This window comes from Lipophrys pholis (assembly GCF_963383615.2).
Source record: "Lipophrys pholis genome assembly, chromosome: 3".
In the NCBI taxonomy this organism is placed as follows: Eukaryota; Metazoa; Chordata; class Actinopteri; order Blenniiformes; family Blenniidae; genus Lipophrys; species Lipophrys pholis.
Genome location: NC_137627.1, coordinates 16959796 through 16979500, shown reverse-complemented (window position 1 = coordinate 16979500; position 19705 = coordinate 16959796). Strand labels below are relative to the sequence as shown.

Here is a 19705-nt window from a genome sequence, read left to right as displayed (position 1 = left end):
AGCCCAGAAATAATGAAGCTGTGTGAAAACTTATCCGTCTGAGCTCCATCCATTCAATCATTCATTCGAGTTAGGCGCAGCAATTACAGTGTACTATTTTAACACACCGTACTGATGTGCTCCTATATAGGTGTAAAATCTTCCTTCTTAAAGCCAACAGTGTGTCCCTGTATGCTTACCAGAGAAGTGAAGATGTAAGTGTAGTAGACTGACAGCATTCCCAGCTCTGATGCCTGCAGAGAAACAGAAAAGAAGGGCAAAGGGGGAGATAAGAAGAGAAAAGAATGAGAATTTGAAAGCGCAGGAGGCACAAATGACGAATTCGAGGATTGGATTTTTTAACAAAAAGATGTTAAGTAAGAGGTCAGAGAAACACAGAGAGGTTGAAGGAGAACAGAAAGCAGTGAGGGAAAGTAATAAAAATAAGGAGTTGAGGGGTCAGTGATTCAGTGGATCTGCGCTCCAAGCCCACGGATCAAATTCACATCTTGATAAGAGCAGACACATTCCTATCTGACGGAGGCTCTCGATGGAGCAATTAATTTCTGAGGTGCATCAGTATGCTGCCCGACACACTGTCTTACAATTTGATTAAATCAAAGTCAGAGTGGGGAGCGGTTGTGAAGGACGGGGCAAACTTTTCATAGTTTCATTTCATTAGAGTCATTATCAAAAAAGAAAATCCTTGAGCTATTTGCTTCACTTTAATCAGACTGCCATGGACATTATTATTAAAATCCATAAATATCAACCAGTTTCAAAGAGCACTCACTCTCTCCCAAAAAGAAACTTTTGTTTTATAGGTATAAATCATCACTTGACCCTGAGCTAAACAGTTTATGGGCATGAATTAAACTTTATTCCACACCTGAGATTCCACTATTTCCATAATAAACAGCTTCTACACTGACAGTACTCTGAGACGATGTGTAATCAAACAGTTTAATGACATATATTTAGCTGTCATGTGTGCACTGAGGCTAACCATTACTGGGGCTGAAGCTGAATATTGAATTGAAATGTTCAACGGAAGCAAACGTAATAAACAAGAAAGAAGTAAAAAAAAAAAGAAAAAAAAAAAAGCACCAATTACAAGAGAAAAAACATCTAAATATATGTTTCATTAAGGAACTCTAAATGACCTCTCTGGATCTCATCAGAAAACTTTCTTCTTCCAAGTCTGCTTTACACAACATTACTCTGAAATTAATATAAACTTTGGGAGGGTCATTATGTGCTTCAGGGAAGTTGTACTTAAGCATCCCTATTTATCAAGGGTGAATGGGGGGATCAACACATCCTCCCAGTCATTTTACCACACAGGCAGTGAAGGTCTACCTCCCTCGTAGTTATTAGAGCGACTTGCAGACGAGACAAAATACATCAATCTAAAAACAAACAAACAAAAAGATTATATGATATTGTAAATTAAATATGTTTTATTGTGCTTGCAGACTTGGAATTCCATTGTAAAGAAATCATGAAATGGTGGTGGTGGTGGTGGGGGGGGGGGGGGGGGGGGGGGGGGGGGGGCAATGTGACAGATTTTGACAGATCTGTCAGGTCAGCCACCTGATGACAACCGACACGTCAGATGACTCTCTGAGGAAGACTGCAGACGTCATCAAAACATCTCAGCAAGGTAAAAACTAATTTGTTATGTAAAAACAAACAATATCATAAAGTTAAAATGATGAAACGAACATTATTCAGTTAAAAAAAAAAAGATTCTACTGTATTACATTCTATGTATTATACTCAGGCCTAATGAAGAGGCTAGTAACCTACTGAACATCCTTATAAAAAAGAAATGTATAGAAACTGAAACTATGCCACTGAGAAAGCAAGTGCTCGTAGATGATTTAAAATCTATTAGGAATGAAGAAGAGCAAGTAAGAGTTTGAAGGTTACACAAAAGCAAGGTTAACAAGCCAACACCATAAGATGTTTATGTTTTACACCAGGTTTACAGATTATTCTCCCTCTATTTGGGCAACAACTGTGATTAACAATGTTATTGGAAAACTAAATTCTGTAAGAGTCCATGTTGTCTCTTAGAGAGACTGGTTTTAATAAACTGAATTACCTGCACAGATTAGTAGTGACAATCCGGCTGCTGCACAATACCCAGTCAGTCCTTTCTATCATGAAGACCCTCAAAAAGGACTTCACAATCTCTCACGCTGCTCCACACATCTGGCAGGGTCAGACATGTGGCACCTTCCCGCTGATTCAGACTGCTCCACTGCAGTGATTTTTATAGGATGGAGCGTGATGTCCTGGTCGGTGCTAAATAACTTCTAGGGGGTGCAAGATGACAAAAACTGAACCCGACAAAATAAACTTGTGTTTTTTTTAGTAGATACTTCAATGCCTGCTTTGGGAAGACTGCATGTATAGTTTGTATCTATTTGTAAGAGACAGTTATTCTTTACTTAAGTAGAATTTAACAAATGGGCCTATTACACTTGAAATGAACTCGACTTTTTATGTGCTCCTGTGAGGGGGAATACCACACACCTGGCCAGCTGAACAACCAATTATTTTAGGTTCCTGAGAAAGGTGAGGAGGGCACATATGAAGGGCATTATACTTCCGACAACATCCATCTGATTTAAAGGTGAGTAGTCTCAAATTAAAACTGAAAGTCTGCACATTTTATTGGTCCATTTCAAATCCATTGTGTTGGTTCACGGAGCAAAGAATGCCGGACATTATGTCAATATCAAATATTCATTGATCTGAATATGCAATCCAAGATTAGGTGGATTCATTCAGGGCTGTTGGGGCTATTTTGTACTGATATGATTAAGTTGAATATGTGTTAATTTACTCTGGTCGTAGTGGAGGAGTAGCCCGTTCCCAAACTCTGGAGCCTTTGCTCCACTCAGTTACATGAAGCACACTTTAGTCTTCCTCTGCATTACAGTTATTACTTTTTTTGTTGCATCTACCCACTTAATCCAGGGTAGAGATCAACTTGACACACAGTGTTATTGCTGCTTATATGTTGGTAATGCCTTCTATGTTAAAAAAAAAAGAAAAGAAAACTACAAAGCGATTTCTCTATTGCAGCAACTCTTCATCTGTGAAAATTTGAACCTTGAACAAATCGGCAGAGGCTTCTTAAGCTGTACAGTTTGACTGAATTACAAATATAACAGACGAAACACAGGATGGGTGCGGGGGGCTGCTTTTATAGCAGCGCTTTTTCCTTCTTAGAATGAGCAAAGTTGAATTTCCTCCCACTGTTGGGACGCTTTTCTACAGTTTATAAGTTATCATGAGCTCTCAGTTGGTGGATGATTAGCAACGAGCTGGTAATGAAATAAGCACTATCAGTAACCAGCATGAGAGATTGATTTCTTTCTTCTCATATAGGGGTCGATTCATTGACATTCAGCTCCTCTCATGTATAACCAGTCCCCAGTTTCACTCCAGCATTCAGGCAAAGTCGCTACTTTTAAGATCATGCATAAAACTTTCTTATTCGATAAAAAGTTTATAGATGGAGCTGGCTCAGGTCAGCCTCGATTACAATCCAGTAAAGCTGGTATAGGTTTAGACTGCTAAGAGACTATATTCAATTCACATGACTCATTTCCTTTCCTCACTTCACCTGCATTCATATGTGACCAATGCTTGTCATCAACTTTCTGCATCTCTTCTGCATTCTGCTCTCTCTGTACCTCACTGCGGGATCCCTGGTCTGTTTGTTTGTGAGCTGTGCTTCCTACACCACCAGGTCCACAGTGTGTGAATAATATTGCCGTCTGATGTAAACATGTTTGTTTGTTGTTCTCCTTCCTTTCTTTTTCTCTCATTCTTAGAACTAGTGTGCGCAGGAAGCCACCACCCCAGAGTCTGCATCTGCTGGAGGATGATTCCCGGTAAAAACAAGTTTTTCCTTCCCACTGACGCCACTGCTTGCTTCCGTGGAATTGTGTTTCCCGCTCCATTTTGTTTTAATACATAGTGCCCGTAGATGCCTATGCTGTAATTGATATATACGAATCAAACAGAATTGAATTAAGAGTGAATTTAATGTGCTATCATAGTGACCTCATGAGTGGAATTAGTCAAGCACATAGTGGGAAAGTCAAGTTCTTTCATTTGACATACATCCTAATAGCATCTGATATGCTGTCTGTATACATTTTCTAGTCATATGTAAAAATGACAGTGTGATTGCAGACTCAAGTGGACTCATATTTTTTCCTTTCTCTCTGTGGTCCAGACCAGAGAGCCACAGGAGTTCATGTATGCATGCAACAAAAACCATCAGCTGATTAAATATCATTGCGGTCTCATGTCACAGCAATGGTAACAAGTGCACACTGTTCTCACTGCTCACTATATACCCAACTCTGGCTCTGTCCAACAATGGAGGACTGACCAGACGAGACTACATTCAGCTCGCTAACAGTGCTGACCAAAACCTCTCTGAACGCTAAAACCTCAGCGACTGGCGAAGACCTTTGTCTGGAGAGGGTTTGATGTAAGACGTAAACAGACAAAAGGAGGGGAGGCGTGCGTCTTTCTAACAAAGGACGATTCTATCTCTTTGGACAAGCTGGACACTCTTATCATCGAGTGAGAGTGATGAATATGATGACGCACGCCTTTGATATGTTTGGCAGTGTACATGAGAGGTGGGACCCCCAACGTTTCGCCGCTGTGCTGAGGATCGTCTCCTGACAGACAGACAGAGATACAAAGAAGACAAAGAAAAAATGAGAGGGATCAAGGGAGGGATACTCAAGACTGCATGGAGTGAGAGGTGTGAAGTAATAAAGTGAAATCATCTTTTCTGCAGCAGGACAGGGAACCGTGAGAGAGCGGAGCGAGAGCAGAGAGGGCAACCTCGTGTTGAAACCGAGGAGACAGACAGAGGAAGAGGAGGAACAGAGACAGCCATACATCCCGATGTGGGCCCCCGCTGCTTCGAGGCAAAAGGTTGCCACGGTTGCTATGGTAACTGAATGACCAGTGATGGCAGCTTGAAATGTTGATTAAAAGAGAGAAGAACTGAGAGATATATGTATGAAGGGACTACAATAGAGAGAAAGGAGATGCAGAAGCATCTTGTTCCCCTTCCTTCTCCTCCCAATCTCCTTTTTCCGTCACCTCCACTCAAGCAGTCCATCCATCGTGCTCAAGAAATAATGAGGTGTGTATCAATTACTAAGACACCATATGCCGCTCCCACACAGCCGGGCTTACTGGTGCTATCGGGTCCTTCTACAAATACTGTATAGGTGTGCAATCAAGAGTGCCAGTATTATCCTGAAGTTAAAGGTCTAAAAAACATTATCGGACACATTATTTATATGTTTAATCTGAAAAGAAAGAAAAAAGTCAAGTCATTATAATACTGATGAAAATTGCTCTCACATGCTCACAGCAAGTGACAAAGCTTAGACAGACAGTATAAAGGTTGTAGTTAAACTAATCAGTCAAGGTAAAGCATGACTCTAACATCACTACTGTTGGCTAGTAACTGATTACTAAAAACAAATACTGAAAACAAGTTATCTAGTTACAACAATGAAAGATTTAATGAACTTTTGTCATTCGTCAAAGCAATAGCTCTCTCTGTACCGTTCTAACAGACCAAACTGTTGCTTTAATGGTTACTATTTCACTGACCTCCTGTGGTGGAGGAGGAGGAGGAGGAGGAGGAGGAGGAGGAGGAGGGGAAGAAACAACAAGAAACACAAAGCACGATAGACCAACATTTTCATGTATTTTCTGAATTCACTTAATATTTCATTTGCCTTCTATTTTAATTGTAAGCCACGTTTTAAAACCAGTTTCTAGTAAAAAGCTTAAATTCCCACCAGCACAAGAATTGTGGCAGTGAAAAAGTTATTCCCCTTTTTACATCTTCAGCTGACTGCTTGTTGTGTTGTGTGGGGAATACAGCCTCTAAGGGTCAAAACTGAAGAGTTGCCAACTTCTTTCATTTTTAAAACCGATTCTCCACACAAAGAAGTACTTTTAGCCTCCGACACTCACTGCCTCCGGCATTTTTCTGTAACTTTTTCTTGAGATGCATAAGAATTACATAAATCTGGATCAGTATTAAGTTGAGGCAACAGCGAGAGAATAAAGTAAAGTGCAGAGATTAAGAAGGCCAATATGTAAAAGCCATACTAACCCGTTCCAAAATGATGTGCGACATGGTGGCGTTGGCATCGACTATTATAGTGGCGGTCTTGTCGTCTCTGATTTCCTTCAGAAGCGGGGTTGGGTCCTGGCTGTCATCGAGCATGCGCACCGACAGAGTCTCCTTCGAGATGAGGAACTGCCTGAGGAGCTGCTCCAGGTTTAATAAGCCTGCCAGTACAACACACACACACGCACACGCACACGTACGCGCACACACACACACACACACACACACACACACACACACACACACACACACACACACACACACACACACACACACACACACACACACAAAAAGACATGAGAATTAAGTGTGATGAAGGAACATCCTCCCAACAAGATCAAACTCGACAGAACCAATTTTTTTTTTTTAAGTTAGTGAAATTGAAGAGGAAAGTCAGACATTTAAAGAGTTTGTGATGCCGCATGAACTTAACAAGCATTCACTGGTGTGAAAAAAACCTTTCAATGACTCAATTTATATGCTTTGATTGTAATTACTGTAAAGCTATGAATCACAAATGGACATTTCAGCTGCTCTCGTCTTGCTTCCCCATGGAAATAAACCATTTGACTCCAGTTGGGTGAGTGGGATTTATCCTAATTGCAGCATAGCCAACCTAATCAAAATGCTCCCGCAAGCATTTTAACATCCATACATTAGCAAACCCTGAGAGGTTATGGGCTAATTTTCCAGTTTAAACTATGAGGTCAGGAGAAAAAAAAACACACACACAACTGTATCAATCTAAGAGCCTCTGAAGTGGTGGTGTAGTAGTCTGGTATTTCCCTGACCTTGAAATTTATTCGGTCTGTCTGCGTTGTAACCTGATGCAAAAGCTCTTGGTGCGCCGGTGTAACGAGCGGCACAAACAGGTGCAAGCTGCATTCAAATGAAGCGGTGCAAGGTGAAGTGTTGAATTTTTTTTTTCCTGAGGATACGTCTGAGGCTTTGCGCTGACAGAAGACGCCTAAAACTCACGTCTTGCTTTTGCAAAAGCAGACTGCTTGAAACAAATCTGCAACAATATCAGAATTACACTCTGAATATAAATAAACCATTTTAATGAATCACTCTAGCGCCAGTATATCCATTTAAATCTGCAACAACAATGGACGTTTATTGTAGTCTAGGCAAAAGTGTCAAAACAAATCAATCTGCATTCATCTATAAATTAATACGAGCGGCTCTAAAAGTCTACAGCTGCTTTATTTTGCACAGAAATTGTCTCTGCAGCTCATTAAATCGCTGCTGCCATTTGGAGGCATAAGGATGTGTCGTGGCTCCGGGGATGGGTGCAGGGCACCGGTATTTGTTGTTGTGTTAGGATTGTCTCAGTGGTGTGTCAGGTCCCTGATGGCTGGAAACCAAAGGCAGGTGTCCACCGCCTCCTGGCTGGAGAAATCTCTCTTTCCTCTAGAAAGATTCCTGCAAGAATCTTTTGTTACTTTCAGTTTGTGCAGTTTGGTTTCAGTTGCTTGAGTCTTTTAAGCTGGATGTTTTCCATCTATCGTTGTGGGGTTTTTGTCAATTGAGATCGATCTTTTGTGAAAGTAAATCCATTGTTTTAGTTATTCCCCCTTTGCTTGTTTTTCTTTGTGCTATCATCATTTGAGCTGGGCTTTAATAAATTAAGGGGCTTGTTCATCTGGAAAGTTTTAAAGTTTGAGTTATAAAGTGTTTCGCCTTTGGTCCTTTGCTTGGTGGAGGGCTTTTCAAATGACGGCAAGAAGGGATTCCCTTCTCGGTGAATTTGTGATGGAGAACATCTGTGGTTTTTGTGCAGGGGGGAATTGTATTAGTTGCAAACTGCTTTTCAGGTATTGAAACATGAAGTTCTGGCCTGATGCTTGGAGCAAATTTCCTGCGGGAACGAGAAAGTGCAATGCCAAATCACTGCGTCATTAAACGTGGCCATCCGCAGGCCTTACCTTCATTAAATCACCTGGAAATGACTCCAGGCTGCTATAAACCGAAGATTACACACTTTTAAGCACAAGTGGCTCTTTTTGCACAATGACGGAAACACTGTTGTGTCACATTTTACGACTGGATGTGACAATTTATGACGTGCGGTACTGTAGAGTTAAAGCCGAAAGAGCCTTGAAGTCATTTAAATGGCTTCATCAACAGTTTTTATTGTTATTTCCTTCATCATTGTTCAAGTTGTAAATAAAAACCCACACCATCTGCCTCGGGCTATTCGCGTTGAGCTGCTCCGTGCCACCATTCAGCTGTTATGTTTTCCTATGATTGGCACAGCTGTTTCAGTGCAATGGGAGCAGGGATGTGACGGGCTAAGAGTGCATTTATTAAACATTGCACCCTCCGATTAATGTTCCATTTCATCCAAACATTTTTTTTTTCCCCACTTGCCGCACCTGGTGGTTGGAGACTTGCCACTTTACGGCTGTCAATGCACTTTTGGTTAAATCAAGGACCAAAAAGTGGCAAAAAGTAAGAAAAAGAAGAAAAAAAAGAAGATGTCATGATATTAATCTAACTTTAATTTTTTTGATACAGGTGAGATGGATTTAACTCTCTGGGCAAAAACTCACATCAGCACAGTTCCACCTGTTATTTTCCTTATAAAGTAATATTAAAATGCCATTCTGGACTTTGCTGTTAGGGAGATATTTAATGCGATTCTGCCATGGCAACAGCTGAGCGATCCATCTGTCATATGAAGGCCAATTTTGGCGTGGCAATTTTACACTATCAAGCTCACCACTTCTGCTCCTCCTAAGACGAGGTGCAGCACAGCCGCAGCCGCAGCCATGTTTAAAAGCTTGTGTAATTATGTCTCACTGTCTGCCGTCTTACAGCACTGTCTGTATGGAAATACACACCCGCGTGTGTGTTTGTCTTCTCTGTACCTGGCGGCTGGTGTTGGAGCACTCAGGAGACATCACTCCTTTCTGCTGTCTGCCTACCTGCCGGTGTCTCCAACCTGTCAGATCAGTTTCCTCTGTAGTGTAAGGCAGAATAACTTTGATGAGCTTGAAATAGCTTCTGCTAAAGCGCCCTCCTTGTCTGCTTCCTGCATCCACTCTCCACCGCTACTTTCAGGGCATCAAATACAATTTCACATCGGGTTCGTGACATTAGACGGCACACTGTACTAGATGTTGCTGGCTAAACAGCACACACGCGCATGGGGAATAACGCACAGAAGAAAGTTCACATTCTCTTTAGTTTTCTGGCTGCAAAGAATATACAAAGGGGAGTGTCAATCTTCTTTTTTTTTTTTCCACTCAGGCGCATTACAGTAGTTTGCTCTGGTGAACCAGTTTCAATCAAATGAAAAACATGAAGCTGAATGAGAAATTTGTTTAGTTAGACTTGGATAGGTCCCTGCATGGAGAAAACAAGTTCTGTGGGATTGTTTGTGTGTGTGTGTGTGTGTGTGTGTGTGTGTGTGTGTGTGTGTGTGTGTGTGTGTGTGTGTGTGTGTGTGTGTGTGTGTGTGTGTGTGTTCACTTTAGGCACAACTTTCTTCCCTCTCTGCATTTGAAAAGCAAAATTCAGGCTGATGAGTGAGGGATCCTGTATATCTGGATTGGAGTCATGCTTCACACATTTTGAGTGGATTCAACTTATACATTAGTTTTGTTTATGTTTTTACTAAATTGGCATTTTCAGTTTGCACATTGTTGGCAAAGTTGTTTAGTGACGGTCATCCATATCTAAAAGGACTCCCACCGGTCCCATGGTCGTGGGTGCCATAGCAAGGGATTTCAACTTGCACCATAAACTTGGCTAGTTTCTATGACAGATAACTTTCCTCCCAGAATCACAATTTGAACCTGTATCCTCCGGCCTCAAGTTCAAGACCGATGCAGCACCCAGGGAATACTCTAGTGGGTTTTTGTGTCTCAATATACAGTGAAGGGAACTCATACAGCAAGAGATCCTCCTGGGAAGCATTTGCAACCAGATTCTGTGCATCGGGGACTAGAGTTCCTGCTTCTTTGTAAAGCTTTAAATGACCTTGTTTTCATCAGAGGTTTTATGTCATTTCATGCTCCAGTTAGATCGCCTACTTTCTCTAATACTCTGAAATGTTGTAGACTGTGGAACTCAAGAGTGTATACCAGATAACCAATCACCATAATGAAAACTAGAAGAATTTAGACAATACCATTCAAAAGTTTAAATAAAAAAACAGTTTGACTTTATTATTTAGCTCATGTTCCATTCATTTACATGGGCAGGCGGTAACTTGTGACCAATACAGTGACTAGCCTTCTGAACGCTACTCGGTGTGTTTACCTGTTTTACCATCATGTGGTCCCACACAATACTGTATTCAACATTTTTTTAAATTTTTATATGTGTGCAGAAATTGTGACAGATGAAATCAAGACAGATGTTTAAAGTTTGGTTGTTGAGAAAATTCAGGTAGAGATGTGTGTGTGTGTGTGTGTGTGTGTGTGTGTGTGTGTGTGTGTGTGTGCGCGCGCGCACAAAGCGCCCCTTAAGCAATTCCTGCTGGCTGCAATACAGAGGCACCACGAGCGTAAAAACATTAGCCTGCGAAAATCTCTCAGCCCCTAAATATGAATTTCTTGACAGGTAGAGGTGAATAAACTATAATGAGCTTTTCAGTCGGAGATGAAGCTTTCACCATAAAGTCAGAGACCCTTATGACAGCTGTACATTATGGTGACTCATCATTTATCCTTGAGTGGAAAGTAAGACTGACTTTCATGACATTGCCATCACTTTAAAGAGCTGTTGACGAGATGGCGAGTCTAAACATTCAGAGTATGTCGGAGCACATTCCCCTCCCCATTAACCCAAATACCCATAAAAGTGGAGCGATCAGTACTGACAGTAATCCAGCCATCACAGTGTGGTGGAGCCCGACATCTCCTGTTGATCACCTCGTGTACTGCATACCATATATTGTTTAAATACAAATTTCATCACAGGGGGGTTTAACTGCTGGTTTTGTAGTTTGTTTGCAATCTATGGAAAGTTTTTATTGTATTTTATATATAATAATAAACCAAACTAAATACAGGTTCAGAGCCAGATGAAGGTTTACTGCTAAGTAGGTTTATCCTTTCGATGAGGAATTTGAATTTCAATACAGGGATTTTCAAAGGTTCAAAGACCTCTTGTGGAGAGAACTTCAGGAGGGAGCTGTATAAAGAAATCAGAGGGTCAGGGTTTGCCGTTTCAGAGCACTTTTTTTTTTTTATTAATTTAATTGTTTGAGAAGTAATCATACTGAAAATAAAGATGTGGAGGGCAACAATTAATTATTTCAACAGATTGCTAAGTGCAAGGTTTCAGTCCAAAACCACAAGGAACAGTGATGACATTTGCAGGTTAAACAGAAACTTTTAAATTGAAAGTATCTAAATAGCAGCAGAAGAGTTATGGGTCTTATTGCATTTGGACCCAGACAGTCTTAAATAATAATGTAGAAATAAAATGGGAAAAAAAATTAAAATAGATTTGGCATTCAATCAAAATTGCTCCTGAGAGTTGAAGAATAGTTTACTTATGTGGGAGAATACATAATACACACACACACACATATATATATATATATATAAAAACTTGTGTTCAGATCTGGAATGGGGGCGAAACATATTTCACTGCATGTTATATAATTTTGCTTGGGGCGGCTGTGGCTCGGTTGGTAGAGCGGTGTGTGAATGTGTGTGAAAGGGTGAATGTGATTAACAGTATAGAGTGTTTGGGGACTGCTTATGCGGTGGGAAAGCACTATATAAATGAAATCAATTTAACATTCGTGACAAATAAAGGTCTTGACTTGACATAAGTAAATAGAGAAAAGACTTATTGACAACATATCCAAGAACTACGCATATGCAAAGGTTAAAGCATTAATTGGTTGGGTGTAGAAGTATAATTATAGTTGGAGCAGAGAGTTGGAGTCTATTAAGTTCTATTAAGTGTCCATTAAGAGTTTTTTTCTATCTACAATAGATTGCCCGTACTGTATAAAGAAAAATGGATGCAAACATTCAAGATCGAGCAGAACTGAACGGTTACTATTGTGTATGTGCATGTGGAATGAAATGACGAAGATAAAAATATCAGTGGAAAACAATATTATGATTTGTCTTGTTATTTTCATAATCATGTGAATTATCACTGTTATCATTGGAATAACTCACTTTAGCTCCAATAAGCTTCTCTTCTGCCCACATTACATGAATATAGAGAGCAGTAATATAATGTTTACAGCTGCGTTAGTTAACATTATTTACCATTACAGCTTCATGAATAAATGTAATTTATAAGCCCGATACATTTACAAATTATAATGAAGATTAAAAACCATGCATCATTGAAACAGTTGAATCACAGTACAAGACACAGCTGACATTTATAAAAAGGTAAACCAACATTAATTAAATTCTTGTAGTGCAACACGGGTGCTGCAGATGGAATATTCATTTTTCCAGGATTAATGACGGCGCTTTATGTCAGTTGTCCTGGAGACGTTTAATGACGAAATATCACTGTAAATACATTCTGCACTTATTTAGCATCTCTTCTTAAGCTAAACTCAAACGAGTTACTCCTCTGCACTGTGGAAAACAGGCAGCGGCATTATTGCTAAAGCTAAACCTTTTAAAAAGTGGATATATCGATCTCAACAAAGCAAAAAGGAGGCACACGCCAACACCACATGGAAACTATGAAGATGAACTCATTTTTCTTTAAAATACAAAATGATCTTACGCACATATGGCTGCAGCTGCTTGAAACGTTTAAAAAAAAAAAAAAAAAAAGATGTCACTGACAATAATACATCCACAGAACCTTATTGTTGTTCAAATAAATAAAACCCTCAAAAACACAACATCCAGGGCTAATACTGACACAGATGTATGATAAGAGGAGGTACTAAACTGCAGGAAATAGCTCGGATAGATGTACTGAAACGGCCGAAAGAACGAGACAAAGGTCTTCCAGTGGAACTCATTTCAGAAATATACCTTCGAAAATACTGCATGTGTCACAAAGGATTCTTTTATTTCAAAGATCTGATTTTCTCCTCAAAGCTCGGATAATAGCAAAAACAAAGTACGAGGAGAGAGAAGAAAGGAAATGAAATGATGGTAACTTGTTGAACACAAAATGTCACAGTTAGATAAATGTTAGAGTTCAGACAATTTGGCACTTCATGTTATTTTTGATAGTCACATCTGACTCTCGTAAGAAATAAATCCAATTTCACCGTGTTCTCATTAGACAAAAGAGAAAGTTGTTTTTTTAATAAAGCTGGATCTCTAAAAAAATATAATACAATTAGAAAAGTGAATCCGATCAAAATTACAATGTTTCAAAATGTCATTTAAAAAAAAAAAAAATGTTTCTAGAAGGTGCCATAATTACAATAAATTAATTTGAATTTAGGAGTGCAGAAACAGCTGACACAACAATTAAGTACTTATCAATAATATTCTCACTATTTCAAAACTCCATCTTCTCTCACAAACTCTTAGCTTTTCCCCACAAACCTGTAAGAGACTCTAAAACCAGTTGCTATCCATTCACTCAGGAAGGGGCTTTTTAAAAAGCAATTAAAATAAAGTAGAACCACTAAAACCACAGCCATCACTTTGACTACTGGCATTGCTGCTATTTCCATCAGTATCATTAGCAGCCACTGTGTAATTACTATTATCAGCCATCAAAGACCCTCACCTACATCACTGTGATCCCATCACTCTTCGACCTTATGCGCTCCCGCCAACCAGTCATAAAGACGTTTCTTCCACCTGACTAGCACTGATTACAGGTTCGAGATGGTGCGTGAAAAAGTGGAGTGTAGCCATCAAACTGGCTCCAATGGAGGATTGTAATTTATGAGATAGCATGCACGTGCAATCATCACCAAGAAAGGAAGAAGCAATTAGCCTATGGCATACTACATTAATGAGCAGATAATATGGGAAGCACGTACTAAGAGCAGTGTTGCTTCTCATTATGCCTGCAATGAAACAATGCTGCAAGTGGCGCGCTCTGCTCTGCAACCGTGTCGATGTAAAGGTAGGGGGGAAATAAAATAAAATAAATAAATGGATGGACATGTGAGAGTGAATATTCGGTGGAACTTTCTGGATCTGCATTGCAGCTTTGGTAACATTTCACAGCTTATTGGATGTTTTTTTCCCCCACGCCATACTGACAGCTGCACCAATCACCTCACTAATGAAAGTGCAGTGCTGAAGGAGCACAGAGCCTCTCCCTGTGGGAACACTCTGCATGTGAAGGTGTAGATTTTGCCTGCTTTAGCATTTTTGATGACTTCCTTGCTTTGGTGTAGCAATACCGCTAAAAATACACAACATATGGAGCCTCCAGGTAGGTCTGATAACTCAACCACAGAGGCCACATTAGGTCGGAGTTACAGTGCTGCGCCTGCTGCTGCACTCGCTGCCACTGATAGCAGGGGTTAGCTAGATTAATATCAGTCCTGGAGTGCCCTGTGCCTTTGGGCAGAGCTCCACCTTCTATCCTGCCTCTGCACCCATTGCAGGAAAATATTCATGAATTGGCCACGCTCTATTAGGCTGTCACTGACTCGGGTGATTAATGAGGCCGGCACATGTGGATGAGCCGCCGACAGCGGGTTGCCAACCAACCCACTGCCGGCGCTGACGGAGGAGGGTGGGCCTGGCCAAGCGAGAGCCGAACTTGAATGAAATGACTTTCATAATGCTGAATACGCACGCACACATACACAGACTCTCACTTTCTCTAGTATTGGGGATTTACCCCAAAACTACTACGAGCTAAACCTCATTCTAGACACAGAGATATAATGGTCTGCCTGGGAGGACTTTGTTTTTGGCCCCAAAAGGTCAGTAAGTATATATAGATTCACCTTAAGAGAAATACTCACACAAACACAATAGTGGGCTTTTATCACTGTGTTACAAAACAAAGTTTGGAAAACATTGAGATGCCCTTTGCTTTGAGTTACACTTACTAACAGTAGACTTCAAAATCAGACATGACAACATACAGTATGTTCTTTTTTAAACATAACGCTAACCTAAACCTAACTCCTCTACCTACTTCGATGATGATGATGATGATGATGATGATGATGATGATCATAATAATCATAATAATAACATATTTTTGTATATAGTGTTTTTCAGGACACTTTACATCTCCGCATTATAAACGCACATCAAAAAAATAGGAATAAAAATAGATTTGTGCTCAGCATTAAAAGCATTAAAAGCAGTTCTGCACAGGTGAGTTTTGGTGAGTGATTCGAAGGTGTTCAGGTCGGTACAGTCATGGATGTGTTGGGGAAGGACGTTCCAGAGTGTCGGGGCAGATATGGAGAAAGCGCCGTCACCCCAGTTTAAATCATGTGCACTCCTTCAAATGTATTGATTGTTATGAGATTGTTTTATCTTAAGCCGTCAGAAAGAACAACGTTTTCCCATAAAGTAAGTAAGTAAACTGAATCAGGTCCCTACAACAGTACTAAACACAAAATTATAAACACACATGCATGCAAATTCTGCAAACATTGGCAATTGCAGCATTTTCTATTGAATGAATAAACACTCGCAAAAGAAAAAGCGATCAATAGAGCTGCGTCATTTCCTGGACCCTCTCCCACATTTTGTTAATGCATCATTCCGGGGTGCTTACATCCAGCCCTTTCCTCATCCCAGCCCATACATTTCACCTCATCGCACATCCGTCACGCAGCATCCACCCCTCTCCTCCTCTTTCACTTCAGACGCCCCTTGGCTTCTTCTATCTACCTCTCATCTCCCCACATTTCATTTCTTTTCATTTCATTTCATTTCCTTTGCAGTCCTCTCTTAGCCCACTGACACAGAAAAAGAACCACCCCACCATCCTGTACTCGCGCGCACACACACACACACACACAACCCAAGGGAACAAGAAATGTAATGTTAAAATTAGTTTCTTTTCTCCAAACCCGCCAATATTAAAGTCAGACGGTGGCTAAAAGGTGTGCTCGTTATAACGGTTCTTGCCAGAGTCATATTAATCAACTCTCTGCGGAATAAATGTCACCGAAACAGGATCTGAGCCCAGAATTGGAACAAAAAAAAAAAATAAGACTGACAAGTACAAGAAGTAGAAGGAAAAACAACTCACGATAGAGTTTTTACCCTTTAGGTCACAACGGTTGATTGAGTTTGGGTTAGCTATTGGATAAACACATTCTTTTTTTAAATTAGGTGGAAATAATTCCAACAATATTATATATTTTTTTGTATGAAGAAGTTTCATCCTAGACAAACTGCACTACAGAAAATGGAAGAAAAACACAGCTGCATGATGACAAAGAGCTTAGAAAGGGAAAACGATTTGTTTTGGCATACACACTACAAGACAAACTTCTTGCTGAAAGTTATGATTGGAGGGAAACTCAACAGCGAAAAACCAGAAGAGAAGCCATCGAGAAGACAGAATGGCGCTTGTGATCGGCAGGGTGGGCGGCTCATTGTCACCACTGAACTGTCTGACACATGGCTGATGTTTTGAGCTTATTGCCTTTCTTCAAAGCTGTGTGCTGATTAAGGCGGGAATAAAGGGGTTAGCTGGTGCCACTCAGGGTCACAGTGTCTTTGTCTGTGAGGTCGTAATTACTGCGTGCTGGACCATAAGAGGGTGGGAACATGCCATGATTTAATCTTCTTCTCTATTTAGGAAAATAACTCCCCTTGAGGAGATTTCCCAGCTTTGTTTAAGGTCATGCAGTAAAGTATCTTTACAATATAACGAGAATCTCTCATGGGGAGAAAGTCAGACCACCGCTAGTTTCCATTGCAGCCTTCATCCTCTTCCTCTTTTGTCTGTCCAACAACAAAAAGGTAGTATTGAATAGTGCATAACGTGAAAATCCATTATTTAGAGAAATAGTTGAAGTGAGCACTAAAAACCTGAGAAACTTTGCAGGTTTTGAGTTCAGATTTAAAATAAAGCAATCGAATCCATTCTCTAAATTGCAACCTTAGGATGTGTCCACATAGGAATGACTCATTTTACAATTGCTGTTAGTATGGTCCATTTATAGACGTGTGCTCGTTGCCTGGTGTGAACCAAACATGCTGACAGAGACCATTTGAAAAGTTCACTTGCAATCGTATTCTTGTGTCTTTCGATTAAACTTTGAAGTGTGAACACACAACCCAAAGACCTGTAAATACAGCAGACACAGGACTTATCCTTGCCATTTATTGTAGGCGATGTGAATATTAAAATAATTCATCCACACTCTTGACCAGTATTATTGCTGCTACTGAGTTCTATAATGGTTAAACAAAATAAAAAAAACACAACCCCAATATTCATGCACTATGTGGCATTAAGAGCAGCACACAGAAATGTTGTAGATGTAATAATGCATAATATATCTCACAACAGCTGTCCAGCCAGTGTGTTTTTTACATATTTTGTTTTAAATATTATTAACTGTCTGTCTTGTGATTGGAAATGATGCAATTCAGGGAGTTATAAGCTTGGTAATAGACGTAACATACACATTGTAGACGCCATGTATGTGGTTTTTGTTGGCTGGTTTGCAGAGGAGAATGGTGATGGGTGTATCTTTAGTTGATTCCATACTCTGAATGTTTCACCTTGCCAGAGTGTCACTTGAATTATGGTAAGTGGAGAGAATTTGCTCTTCGTACAATTGGACTTTTTTGGTGTGGTTTCCACATATGGTACGATTCACACATATTTTCAGATAAAAAATCCTTATGGGAGTATTGAAAGTACTTGTTTAACAACATATGTGTTACCCTATGTCTAGATATGAGTATATCCCCTTAATTAACGGACAGTCATAGGGCAATAAAGTGCATGTAATAAATCACATCCTGTGCTCAGCCTGTGGCATACACATGGTCTGACAAGCGTGGTACGAAGACTGAAGGTTGAAGACTGACATGACGCAACTCAATATGTCATGTCATTAGCTCAATTTAAGGATGAGCACAATGTTAGAAAAGGATAAAGGAATCAGCAGCAAATGTAATTTATTTCGGGACGCAGACGTCAGGCATGCTGCTGTGAGGGAGTTGTAACACTGGAGCGCGGCAGCTGCTTCAGAAGGAAGCGTGTCGCAGGGTGAGATGTTGATAAGCGCTGCATCTGTTGTCAGAGCACAGTCGGTGTGCGTGCGAGAAGTCTATGCGTGCTAACACGTGTTAAAGGAAGGCAGACATGAAACAAAAATGTTTGCACTTTGTTGGCAGACATGGGGAAGACGGCGTGCGAGCATTCAGCATGGGTGTGAACGCGGTACTCACAGTCGGCCTGGGCACAGATGAGGCAGGAGGCGGTGCTGTTAAAGAAGGTGAGAAGGCCGGCCACAGCCAGGCTGATGTCGGTATTCGTCGGCCTCAAGTCCAGCGTGGTGAATCGGGGGAACTGAACCTTCAGGATGTCCTCTGGAGCCACCTTAACGTAGGGTACCTGCACAGAGACGCCGGTGTCAGACTATCTGTTGCATTTTAATCATCGGAGTCGTCGGACTGCGACCTTTAGCATGCATGTTTTAAATGCAGCTGGCGTTTACAGGCAGGACAGAGGTAAGAGAGGTACACAGAAGGAAACGTGTGTATGAACTGAGGGATGAAAATAGCAGGATGCCAGCAGACATTCAAAAGAAACAGCAGTTCTGAAGAAATCAATTTAATCTGTTATGATAAACAACAAGCGAGAGTAACCCAGGGGTCTTCGGAAAAAACACATTAAAAACACGTACCTATATTTCAGTGCCTGAGACACTGAAGATCATGTTAAGTACAAGTCTGAATCCCCAAACTTACTTACTTTTGTTCCACCCACACAAACAAGCCCTTGTCAGAGAAATCTTCAGTATAACACCCCCACACCAACAGTAAAGGGGGGGTGGTGGAACAAGCCTCTGTTTCCCTGGCTCACTGTGAAGCAGCTCAACTGTGCGCTTGGAGGTGATACTTTTATAACACGCTTATGTGCACACAATCCAATATCACAACATTTGACCAAACAGCCACAGTGAGGCAACAATATCTTTTGGGGGGGGGGGGGGGGGGGGTGTAATAGATGTTTAGAAAGTTAGAACTTGGGAGAAAAACATTTAATGTAAAAAAAAAAGAAGAAGAAAAAACGCAACTTAATGATTGAGACAAGACAAGTAGAGTGTGTCAAAAGTAAATTTCAAAATCATTTATTTCATCACATTTCCTTTGCTTGTATTGATTGGATGACCAGTGTGAATTACAGCGGGAATGTCCCTATATGGAGTTTTGGGTCTTTGACATGTGGAATCTGTAAGGTCTCGCTATGTGTGGCTATTCTTCGCTGGCTTGCCACAGTCCAAAAATCCAGCCGTGAGTGAAAAAGACTGTCTGTCTCTCTGCGTTTGGCCAAAGTCAGCGGGAATAAGCCCCAACATCCTGCAAAACCATGTTGAATAAAGCACTAGAGAGAATGGATAGATGGATTTGACTTGATACAAAACAATGACATGTATGTGGCAGTGGT

At 40.6% G+C, this 19705-nt stretch overlaps 1 protein-coding gene across 3 annotated transcripts in view; it reads right to left on the bottom strand.

The window, feature by feature from the left end:
• Positions 1–19705, bottom strand: part of grik4 (glutamate receptor, ionotropic, kainate 4) — a gene marked incomplete at its 5' end in the record, with an annotated part of 199662 nt that overhangs the window by 102078 nt on the left and 77879 nt on the right. For all 3 annotated transcript variants that reach the window (XM_080458998.1, XM_080458999.1, XM_080459000.1), the window contains 3 exons: positions 180–233; positions 6161–6339; positions 18484–18649. In XM_080458998.1, coding sequence (XP_080315124.1) covers positions 180–233; positions 6161–6339; positions 18484–18649 — 399 coding nt within the window. The remainder of the gene's footprint in view (positions 1–179; positions 234–6160; positions 6340–18483; positions 18650–19705) is intronic.